Source organism: Lygodium microphyllum, chromosome 28 (assembly GCF_053477565.2).
Source record: "Lygodium microphyllum isolate KBCC chromosome 28, Lygodium_microphyllum_v1.1.10, whole genome shotgun sequence".
Taxonomy (NCBI): domain Eukaryota; kingdom Viridiplantae; phylum Streptophyta; class Polypodiopsida; order Schizaeales; family Lygodiaceae; genus Lygodium; species Lygodium microphyllum.
The window spans coordinates 81410188-81427495 of NC_141162.1; the positions used below are offsets into that span (position 1 = coordinate 81410188).

General features: G+C 38.7%; 1 protein-coding gene across 3 annotated transcripts; it reads left to right on the forward strand.

The window, feature by feature from the left end:
• The first annotated feature begins 689 nt into the window (after positions 1-689).
• Positions 690-6364, forward strand: SPC98 (spindle pole body component 98). 3 transcript variants are annotated; one of them, XR_015689322.1, is made up of 4 exons: positions 690-3638; positions 3729-4542; positions 4661-5412; positions 5556-6364. XR_015689322.1 is itself a non-coding variant. In XM_087670209.1 (2 exons), the coding sequence occupies exons 1-2, from the start codon at positions 1264-1266 to the stop codon at positions 4036-4038; spliced, it is 2685 nt and encodes an 894-aa protein (XP_087526335.1). In that variant the 5' UTR covers positions 690-1263; the 3' UTR covers positions 4039-6364. The 3 variants fall into 3 exon arrangements, 1 of the variants encoding a protein (XP_087526335.1); XR_015689321.1 differs by having other exon boundaries at positions 4661-6364; XM_087670209.1 differs by having other exon boundaries at positions 3729-6364.
• Positions 6365-17308: the final 10944 nt, after the last annotated feature.

Consider the following 17308-nt stretch of genomic DNA (forward strand, 5'->3'; position numbering starts at 1 on the left):
GGGGATATTTTTGAAATTCAAATTTCAGAGGTTTAAAATTAGCTTTTTGAATTTGAATTTGGTTAGGTGAGAAGGAGTAGGTTCGAGGCCTCCCAAACGTACAAGCATAATAATATAGAAGTATAGATATAGATATAAGCCTTGATATTCAATCAATACAAAATGTTATGAAGGCCACTTGTCAAGTTGGTGGTGAAGGATTTGACCATAAGTATTGATGTAAATGCCGGTATTCAATCAATATGAAACCATTCCGTGCCTAAGGGTGGGTTTAGACCCGACAGACAAACATGCATCCCAAATACAGATGGCCAATCAAATTTCAGCATGGAAAACTGTATGTTCACACACATGGTGGAAGGCCAAAAAAATTAGGGGCCTTTTTTGACACATCATGGCCAAGTTTTTGCTCCTCTCTTCCGGCCTGTCCAGCACAGATATTTCTCCTTCATGCCATGTCTTCTCTTTGGCTCCTTTTCTTGTCCACCACTAATGTGAATGAGCTGGCGGACAACTCTTGGGAAATCCTTGTAGATGGGTGGAAAAGAGGATTTTTCACCCTTTTGTCCACTGGGCAAGTGTAAACCCACCCTAAGAAGATGGAGGAATGGCTTTTAGGAGCTCAGTCCATAGATACTATCAAGGGACACCAAGAAGGATGCCTAGCTAAAGGCTTAGAAAAGAACAGCAACATAATCCTTAAGAAGGGGGGCCCCTTTGTTCTTTCTCAATTGTCATTCAAGAAGGTTGCTTGAATTGCTGGAAGTACTGACGCAGAAAAGGAATGCCACTAGATCCTCGGAACCTGGCAGTGGTTGCTTCAATGACATGCAAAGGTGAGACAGTAACGTGTCTGCTTCAATGGAGCTGCAAAGGTTTGTGAGAGAGAGAGAGAGGGGCCCGGGGGAGGGCGACGCGGGGCTTTGGGGGAATGATGCTGCATCATTCAAACTGCAAAAGTGAGCGACAGGGACTTCAAATCCGCCTCTTCTTGCCCCTTTTTACAGATCAACAGTAAGCTCCATCTTTCCGCTCCCAGAAGGAAGCGGCCGTCATTTTTCTCTTCGCAGCAGGAGGGCCAGGCCCTCTAATCCATGGCTGTGGCAACAGCGGCAGTGGATACAGCAGCAGCAGCAGAGTCTGATTCGTGGCCTGCTGCCCTCTCAGCTATCAGATAGCAGCCGTACGGTAGACCAACCAGCGGCAGTACGGCATACATAATAGCAGCCGTACTGCAGACAGAAGTAAGGGGAGAGAGAAGGCATGAGGGAAGAGGAGATCCAGTCTCTCGTCAAGGAGCTTGTGCTCCGCCTCTTGCCGTCCAAGACTGAGCTCGACAAGTCTGGGCCTGCAGATCATGATGGCACTGCTGCTGCTGCCGCGCGCTCCTCCTCTGCAGTCACTGAGCGTGCATACCAGTATGCCATGCGCATCTTCGGCAGCCGGATTGTCCCATCCGTTGCCAACGATGAGGCTGCCATGGCTGAGGCCATCAAGAGGCAGCTTGTTGTCGAAGGGAGGTCCTCAGATGCCCTAGCATTCGCAGACCTTTACCGTAGGTTCTCTGCACAAACAGGCCCCGGCTCGATTGAGAACAAATGGGCTTTATTGTACCTTCTTCGTTCCATCTCTGAGGACCAGAGGAGGGAAAAGGCTGAGACCAGAGGCATTGCCGGCTCACTCACTTCCACGCTCTCTGGCCCTGCTGCACAGGGAGGCTTGCCAGCTTTGCTCTACCCAAAAGCTCGCCCTGTTGACTTGCCATCACCTGCAGGCACCATGGTTGTGAGCAATGGACAAGCGCTGAAGTTGCAGAACCTTGATTCAGGACGTCTACCTTCTGGAGGTGTCTTAGTCCTCTCCAAGGATGTGGATAATGCCAAGGTTGCAGCCATGAGGGAATTTGTAGAATTATGTCTAGAAGAATCCGAGGTTACAGAAATGGCCCTTGTGAGAGATGTTTTGTATACATGCCAGGGCATTGATGGCCGATATGTCAAGTTTGACAAGGAGCTCGATGGCTATGCTGTCGATCAGGCATTTAAGGTACCTCACACTACAAGAATGCTTGTTCAGAGACTCTGTGAGGTAGGATGGCTTTTCAAGAGAGTGCAGGACCACATCACAGAGAGTCTTACACAAGGACAAATGGAGACAATTGGCACTGTGGGCCAAGCCTTCTGTGCAGCTTTACAGGAAGAACTGTCAGATTATTACCGACTTATGGCTGTTCTCGAGGCTCAGGTTCACCACCCTATTCCTCTGATGTCTGATGCGAAATCATCAGGTAGTTATCTTTCACTACGCCGTCTAATGGTTTGGCTTGCAGAACCTCTTGTCAGAATGCGCCTGATGGCAGTGCTGGTTGATGATTGCAAGGGTCTCCGAGGAGGGGCCATGGCTGGTGCAATTCATACACATGCGCAACATGGTGATCCTCTTGTCCGCAGTTTCATGTCAAGACTTCTCCGTCATGTGTGTTCCCCTCTTTTTGAGATGGTGAGGAGATGGGTACTTGAAGGAGAGCTGGATGATCTTTATGGAGAGTTTTTTGTTGTAGGTCAACCTGTCAAAGCTGAAGCTTTGTGGCGTGAGGGGTATCGTCTACAGGGAAGTATGCTTCCTTCTTTTATCCCAGAATCATTGGCTCAGCGCATACTTCGGACAGGCAAGTCAATCAATTTTTTGAGGGTTTGCTGTGAGGACAATGGCTGGGCAATGGCAGCCTCAGAAGCTGTTGCAGCTGCTGGAACCTCAGGTGATCAAGGTGGATTGGGATATGGGGAAACAGAAGCATTGGAGGTGATGGTGATGGAGGCTGCAAGGAGAATTGATAGACATCTGATAAAGATCATGAACGAGCAATATAGGTTTCGTGATCATTGCTTGGCCATCAAGAGGTACTTGCTTCTGGGTCAAGGTGATTTTATTCAGTATCTCATGGATCTTGTAGGTCCTGATCTTTCCCAAGCAGCTAACACAGTGAGCTCCTTCAAGCTTTCTGGCCTTTTAGAGAGTGCTATTAGGGCTTCAAATGCCCAGTACGATGATGGTGATGTCTTAGACAGGCTAAAGGTTAAAATGATGCCGTACAATGATGGCGACAGGGGCTGGGATGTGTTCTCTTTGGAATATAGTGTGCGTGATCCTCTAAATACCATCTTCACGGAAGCAGTCATGGCAAGCTATCTGAGGATATTCAATTTTTTGTGGAGGCTGAAAAGGGTGGAGCATGCTTTGAGTGCAACATGGCAGACCATGAAGCCTAATTGCTCACTGGCTAGGCTTTTCACATCTTCGGGAAGGGGAGAAAAATCTCAGGTCGTGGCAGTTTTGAGGAGGTGTCAAACTCTGCGAAATGAGATGAACCATTTTGTTACAAATTTGCAGTATTACATTATGTTTGAGGTCCTAGAATATTCCTGGGCCAATTTTCTGGAGGAAATGGAGGATGCACAAGATCTAGATGACCTTATTGCAGCACATGAAAACTACTTGACTTCCATTGTTGAGAAGGCCCTGCTTGGTGAAAGGTCGAAACTTTTGTGTAAGACCTTGTTTAGCCTGTTTGATTTAATTCTTCGATTTCGAGGACTTGCTGATCGGTTGTATGAAAATGCACGTGAAGTGCAAGCAAGGTTAGTTTACATCCAACACCTAGTATTTTTTCTTCTAGCTTTTTAGGTGGGAAACTGTGTTTATAAATGGAAGGCTGCTCTTTTTTGCAGAAGTGACAGTTTGTCTAGAAAGAAGTTGGGAAAAGAATTCCAGACTATCCCTAGAGTGGGACGAAAGAACACAGAGTTCACAACGGAATTTTTGAAGGGCATGGGTGAAGAAATGGATGGTGTTGCAGCGGAGTATTCCTCTTTACTTGAAGGTTTTATTGCACAGCTTCCTGTTCAGCAGCATGTGGACTTGAAATTCCTCTCTTTCCGGTTAGACTTCTCTGAGTTCTACACACGTCAACACATGAACATGTCAACTACACCTCTCAAGTTGAAGCGGACTCCCATTAAGGCTCCAAAACCTACTTGATTTACTTACCAAGCTGAGGAATCTTGACTCAGCACACACACATCAGGGCCAACACTTTGGTGCTCTAAAGGCACCCCAACCATCTTTCTCTTTCTCGACTCTTGTTCCTTTTGTTGGAGAGCAACCAATAGAGCGGAAATTCCCTTAGTCCCCTCTTTACTCATACTGAAAGTGGAAGACTTCTAGCAGTTCTGATCACATGGAATACCTGTGCAAGGCTATGTAACCTGACGCAGGATTCTTGTACAACAAGTTGCTGGCCATCTAGGTGAATTATGGATTGCACTATGATTGGGATGTGGCTTTCAACTGGTTCAATTGCATTATTTACTTGTAATGTTCTTTGCTCAGCACTCTGAGCCCCCAGGATCTCATTTGTAGACACAAAAACTGAGACAGATAAATTAGCTTGGCTTTCTTTTGCAAATTACTAACTGACCAAGCCCCTTTCTGTGAGCTTCAAACCAAGTTGGCCACTTTGCTTAGCAAGCTGATCTAGAACGGGTAAGTTCTTTGTAAGCTTCAAAAACATACAACCATGTATTTTGGTTGTCTACAGTCTCATGGAAATATATTGTTTTGTCCTCACATTTGCCTAACCGTGGTATACTTTGATTATCAGATAAAAGGGTTTGAAGAACATCTGTATTGGCATACTTTATAATGGACGTTGGGATTTTGAAGCTCACAAAAGATGTGGGAATGGCCATTTTAATGACTGATATCTCCATCAAAATGATGGTTGTAGGTATAGAAGGGCATGCAAGATGAAAGAAGTAGGTTTCATGTGTGTTTATAAATGAGGGGAGGCTAGAATTGCGGGTTCCAGAGCTAGATTGAAGTGGGAGTGTAGGGTAGCAGAGCCGTAAGAGTGTCACTAAAGGGGACACATGCCAGTCTTTTAAAACCCTCACCAGATCAGCAGCGCGGGCATGGCAGCCATCTCGCTTGACTGAAGGAAGCTCCTCAGAAAAAATTTTGCAAGGAAAAATGCAGCAGCTGTATACATTGCAGTGTTTAAAAAAAAAGGGTTATGCAGAGGGACCAGTTAGATCACACTTTGCAGAAAAATCAGCAATGACCCATCCATTTGTCAGTAAGAAAATCAAATCTGGGTTGTACATTCTCCTTTAAAATTGTTACTCTTTTGGCAGATGGAGGAAGTGCTGTTTTGGAGGGTGCAACCCTATCAGCCACCCTAAAGATAGTTCCATATTTATTTTCAAGCTTGGAATCTGCAGTACCAGCTGATGATCATCATTTTCACTTGTTAACTTGCCTCTTTATCCGCCTGAGTTCTCTGAGGATTTGTAGTACCAGCTGATGATGAGCATTCTGGAATTGTGGACGTCCCTTTTTATAACATAGGCCGAGGTGCATTTCATATTTCACTTTTGCTGCTTACAATTTTTGTGGATGTTCACATCTGACATTCTTACCAGTAACATGAAGTGTTGCCAAACAAGAAAAACTTCACATTGTTCAAAGATTGTACTTTTGAAACTTTTGTTGGACAGCTGTGGGAACAATTAGAGCCTACAGATATGGAAATCCTTGGCAGCATGATCAAGAGTGAGGCTACCTCAACAAAGAAATTGGCAAGAAATAGCAAGCATTGTATGCAGCTCTTTAAGGAAATACCTTGTGCAGGATCCATTGCTTAACTTCAAAACTTGTATGTTGGTGGGTGATCTGTGGTAGAAGCAAGAATAGGGATGTGAATCCGTTTTCTTGTTTTGTAATGGAGTAAAACCTAGGTATCCAACTTGGACTTTTGCAACAGCCAAAGGGAAGGGCTAATGTCTACAAGAGGAACCAAGTGACAGCTCACTTTCAAAGGAAAAGCGGCTGCATCAATGGAGGAAACACAAAAGGGAGCTGGGCTGCCATCATGGAGGAGACCTGTTAGATGCTAGAATTTCATCAAAGATAAAATATTGCCATTTAACTCTCTCAAGTATTTTGGGCTCTACATCAAGAGGGCCTTATACAACATTTTAAAAATGAAAGATATGGCCAAGTAAGGGGGTCAGTTCATATGAGGTTCTGACTAGCAATTTACTGGTAGGCCCGTTACTCTTTTTTCAGGCCACATTGGCAAGTGTATTGGTAGTTGACTAGCAGTTGTTTGAAACAAAACTCTGCACTTGGAGTGCAGGGCTGCCCAAAAGGCTCATGCTACCAAAAATGGGGCTGCACTTGGGTCATCATCCCAAATCAAGGGCTTATGTTCCACATAACATTGCAGGAAAAAGCTGTGCAGGCCACACATAGCTCTTAAATAAAGAGTTGATCATCCCTATTAATGAAATTTTTTAAAACTGAATGCAGCTTTTTGTTCTATGTGGCTTGGATGGGAAAAGGTGGATTTTAGGCAATTGCAATGCAAGGATGCATGATTGATTTTTGCATTTTTGCATATTCTCTCCCTTTCCAGAACCTAAATAGAAGACAATCCATGTCGTTTGGAGGCCACTGAGACCAAAATGCATAATTTTTTCCCTTAACCAAGTGTGTTGTAATAGTCAGTAGTATTACATAGGTAAAGCCTTGTTAGGAATGTAGAAACTTCTCAAGATAATGCATATGTACACTTTGGATTTGAACAATACCCTTCAGCATTTCTCTCTTTGTGATTGCTTGGACAACTTGTTTCTCTCCTTAATATCCTTATTGAACATTTCAAGTATTTAGCTTGATAAGGAGGGGAACATTAACCACTTCATGTGGCAAACAATATGAGGCCCACAATTGGTACATGCTGCAAGAAGTGAAGGTGATGGACCAGTTGTCCGTGAGGCTTTTGTTAATAATATGCTAGGTGATACTCGGAGGTATTCAATTAGTAAGTGCTTTCTTCATAGCATGATTTTTTATCTTCAAACATCAAGCAAGTGTGTTGGGTGCTTCATCCACCTTTTCTTGGCAACCATTTCTTGCAAACATACGGTTGTTGGCAAAAATCATGTTTCAACAATTCGAATTTGGGAGGCCAATTCTAAATTGGGTAATTTCTTTTTCCAATGAGTTAGTAATGGAAAATCCCCTTATTTCTACTAAGCAAAATCTTGAGCCATCTACATGTTTCTTTTATAAACATGAACTATTTTTGATATGCCTTGAACACATACTATTGATCACTAGTTATTATCAAAAATAGCATGCTAGATTTTTGGCCATCTCTTGGTAATCGTATCCTAATAACTATTGAATAGTATTATGAGGGCACTTCAAAATCCTAAATTCAAAGGTTGAATAAGTGCTACCATTTTTAAGTAGAGCAGTTTCTAAGTTGACAAATAAACAAAAATATTATACTTTTACATTTGAACAATTTTTGAGAGGCAAGAAGACTATGTTTGTGAAGCTTTCAAAGAAGCCCTGACATTAACCTTGCCCTTGCTAGCTTCTAGTCATTCCCATATCTATCCCATATTAGAATACATTTTAAGAGAGATTTTTAGATATGTCTAAAGTTACTCGTATGGTTTTTGGAGGCTTTTCCATTTGAAAATAAAAATTTTACAAGTGGATGTTGTTAGTTGATTTAGAGTGTGATTCATAAGCTTCCAAGGCACTTGAAACACAACATTTTGCACTAGTATGACCAATAATATAAAGAATTTGAAAGATTCTTGAAATCTTTACATGCAGGTTTAGCCACCTATGCCCATTAGTTCTTGAAAGCTTTCATTAGAAATGAAAAGATTTCATAATTTTGATACCTTAGGGTTCCAAAGTGATCAAATTAATGTGAGAACATGGAACACATGCTTTTGGACTTCCATTAAGACATTTGGAAAATGTATATTTTGAAACTTCTCAAAGGTTGTTATATCCTTGATAAAGTTAGCATTCTTAGACCTACAATAACAAAGAGTAAGCTAACAAGAATGCTAACTTTATCAAGGATGAACTTGTTTATCTATCAAAGCTATAAGATTCAGTCTACCTCTCATGAGTTGGAAAAAGACATACATTAGGTGCTTAGACTCCTTAATTGGGTGTTTTCTTTGGGGCAAACATGGGAAGTTGAGGTATTCCACCCCACTTAGTCTTAAACAACTTAAGAAGATTAGCAAAACATGGTGGCCTAAATCTATTGGATCTTGAAGTAGAAGTTGATGCTTTGAGAACTAAGTTACTTTAGCAATTGCTAGGAGAGATACACCTTGCAAGCAAAAATGTTAGAAGACATTCCTAAGGCAAAATATGGAAAACTGCTCCCCTAGAGATCCTAACCAAGACGGTAATTTTTGAAATCAAAGTTAAAGGGCTATAAATAAATCTACTAGAGTCTTGGAAGAGAATGTTATTGAAGGTAGAGTCTTGATGCAATCAATCTTGAAACCAATGTCTATTGGGCATGGTAGTTTGACATACCCATAGCAACATGCCTAGGGAAAATGGTGCAGTACTTGTTGGCAAAGAAAGGATCATGCAAAATCAATCACTAACTTAACCAAGCACTAGGTGTGTTTTAGAAGAAGATGACCACATGGGATGGGGACTAACAAAAGCCAACAAACTTGTGTGGGAAGTAATGAAGAATGCAATAATTCAATGGAAGTAGAGAAGGATGTTGTCAAAATAGGATGCTCTCTCTCTCTTTATATAGAAGGCAAGAAGATTAAAAATAGTTTAATGCCATAGGTGGTTGGGAAGCTTCTAAGAAGAAGTAGTACAAGATTTAATAAGATTAGTGAAGGTTAGGAACTAGAGATCCTAGATGTAGAGCTATTGGCAATATTCACAAGAATTTGGTCAATTAGAATCCCCTTAAAATACATACTATTTTCTTGGAGGGTAATTGGTCATACCAAAGATAGCTTGCAATATTTAGTAATGAATGTATACAAGATATTTGTACTCTTAAGATATTTGAAAAAAGCCAAAATTAAACATGTTTTCGAAGGGGAGAATCCCCAAATCCGTTCAGGATTCTCGACCCAAGGTCTGGTGGTCTGTAAGTGTGCTTAGCTATGCTAGTAACATTAGTCAAAGAGAGATATGTAAGTCAGGCACATGGTTTAACTACTAACTCTTTGTATCAATTGATATTCTTTATTATCACTCTTAATATTAATACATCTTTTCGTGTCCAAAACATATAAAGACAATTGATAATAAAAGTGTTAGCCATTTGCTATAAGTAGCCATTTGAATAACTATGCTAGTATAGGTATAGTTATCCATTTGATATACCCATGCTAATAAGCATTTGAAGTGCTACTACATGTAGCATACTCTTTCTCTCGCACATTTACCATCTTATATTTGAAAGGGCCTTGCTAAGCCCAGCTTGTTTCTTTCAAAATGTCATTTTCTAGACAAAATGAGAGGCTTAGTTTAATCCTTGATAAAGCCAAATTAGTCAACTACTGTTAATGGATATTCTCTCTTGGATTAGATGTTGCAAAAACATATTGATGACCTAGCTTGATTGAAGTGGCTACAAAATGGTAGCCTATGCTCCTTTAAGCTTCTTTTTTGAGGTTTTTATTAAAGCTTCTAAACATTTGCCAAATTAATTCTCTTTCATACTTGATCTCCATTGAACTTGTTAGGATCAAATTGGTTCATCAAATTTGAGTTCGCATTGGTAGCCTATCAAACTAGTTCATAGCAAAACCCCTTTCACATTGCAAATGGCGATCTTGTTTGGATTAAACCACTTGGAAGAATCATGTTCACATTAGAGTTGAATGAACTAGATAGATTTGAGACATTGTAGAAAAACTGTTGTAGATGGTATAGAGATTAAACTACTTAATTTTGAATTGATCCAACAATTTTGTGTTCACACTACAATAAACAGAAATAGCCATTTGGAAGGCCAAAAAAGAGGTCCTTTTTATGCAAAATTCCAAGGGTTGTTTCATGGTTGGAAAATTACCAAAAATTTACAAATCCATTATAGAAAGTTGGTATATATTATTCCCATACACAATTTGGCATCAAAACTTGGTTGTTTTGGCATTGCATTTGTCATTGTTTGGCCTATGCAATGGCACTTGAATAGAGACTATATTTGTCTTCCTCATTATGTGGTTAACATAATCTTGGTTGCTTGTTGGTTACACATAATGTAGTAGTTATGGCTTCATCCTTTGCTTTAAAAAATACATTGCTTAATATTGAGAAGTTGGATGGCACACACATGGTATTGGAAGGAATAGATCTACAATGTATTGGTCCAGAAGAGGCAAGTTAAACCTAGTAAATGCAAAGGAGCAAAGCTTGAAAACATGGAAAGAGGTGCATGGGATGAGAGGCAAGTTAAACCTAGTAAATGCAATGGAACAAAGCTTGAAAACACGGAAAGAGTTGCATGGGATGAGATGGATTGAGTTTGCATGCTCTACCAAAATAGACTTACTTCAATGTAAAGGATACAAATGGTGATGCATATGGAGTTTGGAAGAAGTTATGTGATCTCTATAAAAAGCAAAGTGTTGCTTCATAGGTTTGCTTCTTGAAGGAGCTCATAGAGCTTTCTATGGAGGAGGGGACATCCATGTCCAATCATCTAAATGAGTTCAATTCTATCTTAAGTGAATTGTCTACTCAAAAATTTGCATTTGAGGATTTAGTTAACGCTATGTTTTTGCTTGTGAACTTACCCGAATCTTGGGATGCTTTTAAGACTACAATAAGAAACTTAATACCTACTACTGGAATTGACTAGTGCTAATGTGGAAAGTGCATTGCTTTTACGAAAGAGATGAATAGAAATAATAATGCAGGTTTTAAGGATTTGCAATGCACTTATAATTATAGGGAGGCCAAATGAAAGGGGAAATTTTTGCGATAGAGGGAACTCAAAGAAGCAAGTTTCATACAAGAAAATATGTGGAGTATTTGATTGCAACAAGAACTGTCACATCAAGAAGGACTACTTTAAGTGGAAAAGTAAGAGCAAAGGCAAGAAAAAGAGTGATGAAGATGGCAAGAAAGAGGAAAAACTGAAGGCTAAAGTTGAAGAATTAAACACCATATGTAATAACAGTGATAGTGATGATATATTGTATGTCTCTACACTTGGGGATGCATTCCTTGTTGCCATGGATGAGAATATTTTGCAAGATTGGATCCTTGATTCAAGGGAATCATTTGATGTTACTCCTCATAGTGAGTGGTTTGCTACTTATGATTTAGCTAGAAAGGGACATGTTTGATTGGGAAATGACTTTGTAGGTAGTGTTATTGGAGTGTGAGATGGGCATTTATCACTTGCCACTAGTTAAGTGTATGGAAAACAAACTTGAATGTCACACAAGAGTCTTGTACAAAGAAATCTAAGTCATTAGAGTTAGTGTAGATGTGCCAAGGCCTATGCTTACAATTTCATCATGAGAAATTTCTTATTTCATTACATTCATTGATGGTATATGCTCTAAAAGATGCTTATCCTATTCCCAAGAGGAGAAATGAATTTGATGCTTTCTAGAAGTTCTTGACTTATGTGAAAATTTTGTTAAGAAAGAAGCTCAAATGCTTGAGGATTGATAATGACGGGGACCATACCTCTCATGTATTCCTTTAGGACTTTTTTGAGATGTGTGGTATCAAAAGGAAGTTGACAGTTCATCAAAACTCAGCTCAAAATGGGGTAGTTGGAAAGATGAACATGACCATACAAGAAAGGGTTTAGAGTATGCTACCAAATGCTACTCTTACTTATGGTTTTTGACTGAGGCTATGAAAGACAAGCATCCACTTAATCAATCACCTAGAAAGCCATTGGATGGCAAAATTCTTGAGGAGGTGTGTTTCGATTAGCAAGAAATTTTACTATGACGACTTACAAGTGCTTGTCTGTGAAGCCTATTTGTATACGTCAAAGGATAAGCAAAACAAGCTTGTTTCTAAATTTAGAATTCTTAAGGTGACAGATTTGAGGAGCCTTCATGTTATGATTATGTAAAGCACCAAATGGAATAGCACTAAGGATACAAGAGGTGATTCCTCTCTTGTGCAATTGCTCTTCACCTACAAGTTTGACCCACCATACTCCTTGTGGAAAGATAATTCAAAAATGGCCAAGGAATTGGTAGAGAATGGAATATCTTGTGGGATTGAGATATGAACAACACTCCTAGGGAGGAAACTAGTTGGCTAATGAGGCTCATTTAGAAGAAGAATAAAGATTGGTTAATAGCTAAGACAATCAAGCCAATTCAACCAGATTTGTGGCCACACCCACAAGGAAATATGGAAATGCAAAAAGGCCAAGGATTTATTTATCAAGGATCAAAATTCATATTTAATCTTTCTCAAACATGGAAGAGGAGTTTTCCTCAAATAAAGGTGAAAAGATGGAAAATGAGAGCAAAAAGAGTCTTGCATGCAATGCCTTCATCACGAGTCAACCTAATGCTTTGGAAAATTCTCACGAACAAGTTGTCAACAAAGGACAGACTTAGCAAGGTGCTTAAGAAATCTCCAATTTATGCTTTATGCAAAAGAGAAAATGAAAGTGTAATGCACTTATTTTGGGAGTTCATGTAAGCAAAGGAAATATGGAAGTGGCTATGTAGGTGTGTCAAAGATGTTGGCTTTGATTCCTTAATCAACCTCAAGTTTGTTTTGCTTGATGATGTTGCACAACTCAATGAGGAACCGCTAAACATATGGAATGACTTGAGAGGGATGATAAACTATATATGGAAAGAAAGAAACAATAGAATTTTTGGCAAAAAATTTCCTAGGAGTGATTGCAGAAAATTGGTCAGAATTCAAGGCTAGTATACTATTGTTCTTTAAAATGTCTAAAAGACATGACCACACCTTTAAGATGGCTTTTTCTTAACTAAACAAATCCAAGGTAGTCATTTGGGCTCTGCATCACCATTTCTATTGAAGGGTTTGTGATTTTTTTCATTAATATATTTCATTAATTATTTTAAAAAAGTTGCTTTGGATATCGTGAATTATATTTAATGTCTTATAAAACAATTGCAAACCTTTTGGATGATATTTCACCTTAGGAGAAATATTTATTGTTTGCAAGCTTACCTAAAAAAAAATCATTATTCATATGCTTTTTTCTATCTTTTGAGGAAGGCTTGAAATTTGAAAGATGCCTCAAGGGTGTATGCAAGGTTTGAACTGACACACCCAAGTACACATCCACATGATCAAACCACTTGAGCTACAACATCGTTGGATTTTCCATATGAATTTTCAAATCCACATGTTTTTTAGTCAACATTTTTTGAAAAACAAGGAGAGAAACTCCAAATTTTTTATAAAAATTTCAATTTTGACTTCTTGAAAAATAGCTTATAAAGAAGACTTATCTAAACATGGCAATGTTATTTACTAATGTTTGATACATGCTCACAATTGAAAGACCCATGGTAATTTAACATCTAGGAATCCCCCGACCTTGTACATATGCCTATTCACTTTAAGGGCATGCTTAGTCTTGTAAATCTTCTCTATTGATAGCGCTCAATACACTTTGAGTTGTACTCTCTCAAGCTTTTTCTTTTTCTTCTCCAAGCTGTGTACTTGCATTCCAACAATCCTAAATCTAACACTTGATATGAGAGCGGGATTCGACCTGTTTGGCAAAGTCATCAACACCCTTTACTTGATTTCCTCAAATCAAAAATAAAAATTAGAACCTGCAAGTGCAACAAAAGCAACTAAAAGATGTGATGTTGAGGATATTGCAAGTTTAGGTTTTGCTCGAAGAGCACCAATATCACCTACTCTTGAGTAGATTCATTGGGATGGTGGAGATACATAGGCTCATGCTTTAATTGCATTGTCCTATGATCCTAGATATTCAATCCTATATGATAGTTAAGGATGCTTTGGATGCTCTTGCATGTTTGTATCAAGAAAGAAACGAGGATCAAAACCTGTGAGTACAAAAAAAACAATTGATACATGTGATGTTGAGGATGTTGCAGGTTTAGGTTTTGCTCTTGCTGAACCACTAGCGTCTACTATTGAGTAAATTCATTAGGATGGTAGAGATATAGAGGCTCATGCTTTGCACATTTGTATCAAGGAAGAAACAAGGCTCGTATTGCTTACCTATGCAAGTAGTTAGACAATGAATATATGGATAAAGGTGACTCCCTGGATAGTCTTTTGACAAAGATAAAAGATCTCAAGGAGCAATTGATTGTTGTAGATGAGAGTTTGCCAGATAGTTCACTTGTGCATATTGTTCTCAATGGTCTTCCTGATTCTTATAAGAGTTTTACATCTACTCTTCGTTTGATGATGAAAGACAATTCGAATGCTTTGTCATTTGATGGGTTGGTTTTTCTTTTGCTACAAGAAGAACAATTTATATGAAATAGACCCATTATGCATGTTACAGACTAAGCTTTTGTGGCTAGTTAAAAGGTAAAGGAAAAGCTTCATTATATGCTAGTAAGTAGAAATTTGCAAATGCTATCATTTAAAGAAGATTGATAAGAATGAAAAGGAAAAAGAGATTTAGATGTTTTGCAAGTATTATAAGAAAAAATATCATGTCATAAAGGACTATCTTAAATTGATCATGAAAGAGGCCAAGAACAAAGAGGCTAGTATGGTGGTTGTTGTTGCAGATGCCTCTCCTTCTTAGTCAAAATTTGCAAATGTTGTGTAGGGATACAAAATGGGCATTTCATGCACAATGCAATTATGACTCTTCTTTACAAGATTCTTGCTTGTCAATTGTGATATTAGATATGTGGTATTTTGATAGTGGTGCCATGAGGCATATTACTTCTCTATGTTCACTTCTCGAGCTTGCCCCTAAGGATAGTAATGTAACATGTTCCAATAATTCCTCTTATCATGTCAATGGAAAATTGTAATTAATGCTATTAATGGTAGTACTTTCATACTTACATATGTTGTGTATATACAAGAGATAAAAAAGAATTTGCTACCAGTTTCTATACTTGCCAAGATTGGCTTGCTTGTGAAGTTTGTTGATGACAAATGTACACTTCATAACCTCTTGTATGATGATACAATTATTGCATTTCGTTCACTATGTCATGGGATGTATAAGCTCAATAACTATGGGAAATGTGTGGAAGACATGGGATGTGTTGTTGTAAATTTACAAGAGGTTTCAAATGCAAAACTTTGGCATGCGCATATTGTTGCATTTGTAGAAATCTTACATGGTATCTTCACTACATACTCTTGAGGCACCTAGAAAACACATTTGTGAAGGCTTCACATTGGATGAAATCCAAAGTGCTTCATTTCCAAAAGATGGCTTATTTTGAGAGATGTTCGCAAACTAGAGCTTGTACACACTAATACTTGTGATCCAATGCAAACAACATCTTTTGAAAAGTATATGTATCTCGTGGCTTTCATTGATGAATACTCCAAGCATGATTGGGTATATGGGTTAAAAGCTAGGTTCAAAGTGTTTTTGTGCTTCAATCAATTTGTTAGCATGACTGGAAATTTGTTAGGATGTAAAGTGACTGGCCTCCATTGATCAAGGGGGGGAGTATATGTTTAAGGAATTTAATGCATATATGGTTGAATGGGATGTAAAGTGGGAACCCTCCATTTTGATTGAGGTGGAAAGTATATGTCTAAGGAATTTAAGGCATATATGGCTGAATGTGGGATTAAAAACCAATGTGCATTACCATATATACAACAACAAAATATTAGAGATGAGAGGAAAAACAGATAACTCACGATGCCATTACCAAATGGAACATCGGGAGTGTGGCAAACGCAAGTGCAAGCAAAGACAAAATTCCCAATGTTGTTGTGCCAAACTAGGTTATTCCCAACTTAGAAATAGGCTATTATTTCCATATCGCCACATATAATAATAAGGTTTTTGTTAACTTTTTTCATAAAATGTTAGCTTTTGCATTAAATGGTACAAGAACTACTTGTTAGAGTACATGGACATCATCCATATAAAAATTAAGTACATAAAATATTAGCCTCCATATTTACAGTTACACAAAATGATAGTTTCATCAAGAGAGTGTATTGATATAGGCATAAACAATTAACCACTACCTATGATTTGTGAAATAATATGATATATTTATTGTCAAATACGATAATGGTTAAGAGTTGATTAACTCTTAAAAAGTGAAAGTCTATTTAAAAGTCTTGTAAATCATATCGTCAAGTTATTGTCGCAATATTTTTCTAAGTACCAATTAAAAGAAATTCACTTATGTTGGGTAAGTTAGCCCTAAATGCAAATTCATGCCTTGTTTAACAACGTTGAAAGATTTGTACTCAACATTTCTTTATGGCAAGGAGACCCTTGTTAGAATGTAAGGTTACCTTAGGTTAAGGATCTACCTTGGCTATGTGAAGCTATGAACTGCACGATGGTGTGATTGTCATTGTTTGAAAGGATTGTTTGTGTTTGCTAGAATCTAGATCTCTGATAAAAAACATTGACAAATAGGATAAAAGAAAAGATCCCGCTACGCTACCCCCAAGCTAGTTGTGAGACCCTACTCCAAGGGGGTCATGATTATCACTTCGAGAGACTTAGATAGGCTCAAGAGTGGAAAGGTTTGTCTGTAGAGATAGTTTGAGCACAGTAGGACATGTGGATGCCGAGGGGCTCTAGCCGTAAATTCCACATTACTCCTAGAATTTGACGAGCCCCTTCATGACCCAAGATAATGGGATCTTTGAACCCTAATACTAGTTACAAGGGAGGATCTTGGTGGGTAGAATACCCTCGTGGAATTATGTATATCTTCCACAGGATCAGAAAGATGGAAATTGTAATAAATGTCCAAATGAAAATTTTTTCATTCAAGGATTGTTTGAATAGTATGCTTGTGATTTAACAGAATAATTAAGAAGGTTGGTTTTATATGTTTCAATAAATGTGCTGTAGGTAATTAAAAAACTAAGGATGATACCGCCATGAAAGAAAAGCGGGTGGGGATGACCTTCGATGGGTCCGTCCAATGATAGGGTGGTCCTGGTTAGCTGAGAGCTTTTCTAAATCGGCGATAGAAATAGGAAGATGATAAATTGACCAACTAGTCACTAGGTAGAATCGACTTGCATTGTTTTAGGGTGTCAGAATGGGATTTTGCCTTATGGACAGGAGGGTTGACGTATTGCACTCCCCTTCCTCTCCCATTCTCTTTGAACCAAGTGCAATGGCAAGTCCGCTTCAGTTCGACTAATCTTGTAGGGAATGGGAACTCGAAAATACTGATGCTTAGCTGATTGTTAGGAGACCCGTCTGATTTTAGGAACCTAAAAATTCAAGTCGATCCTAGTGGGTTCGACCAAA

Bases quoted from the DNA above. Each gene is read 5' to 3' on its own strand.
- SPC98 (XM_087670209.1), top strand. From the start codon at position 1,264: ATGAGGGAAGAGGAGATCCAGTCTCTCGTCAAGGAGCTTGTGCTCCGC. The intron at 3,639-3,728 runs GTTAGTTTACAT...TCTTTTTTGCAG, and splicing joins GCACGTGAAGTGCAAGCAAG to AAGTGACAGTTTGTCTAGAA.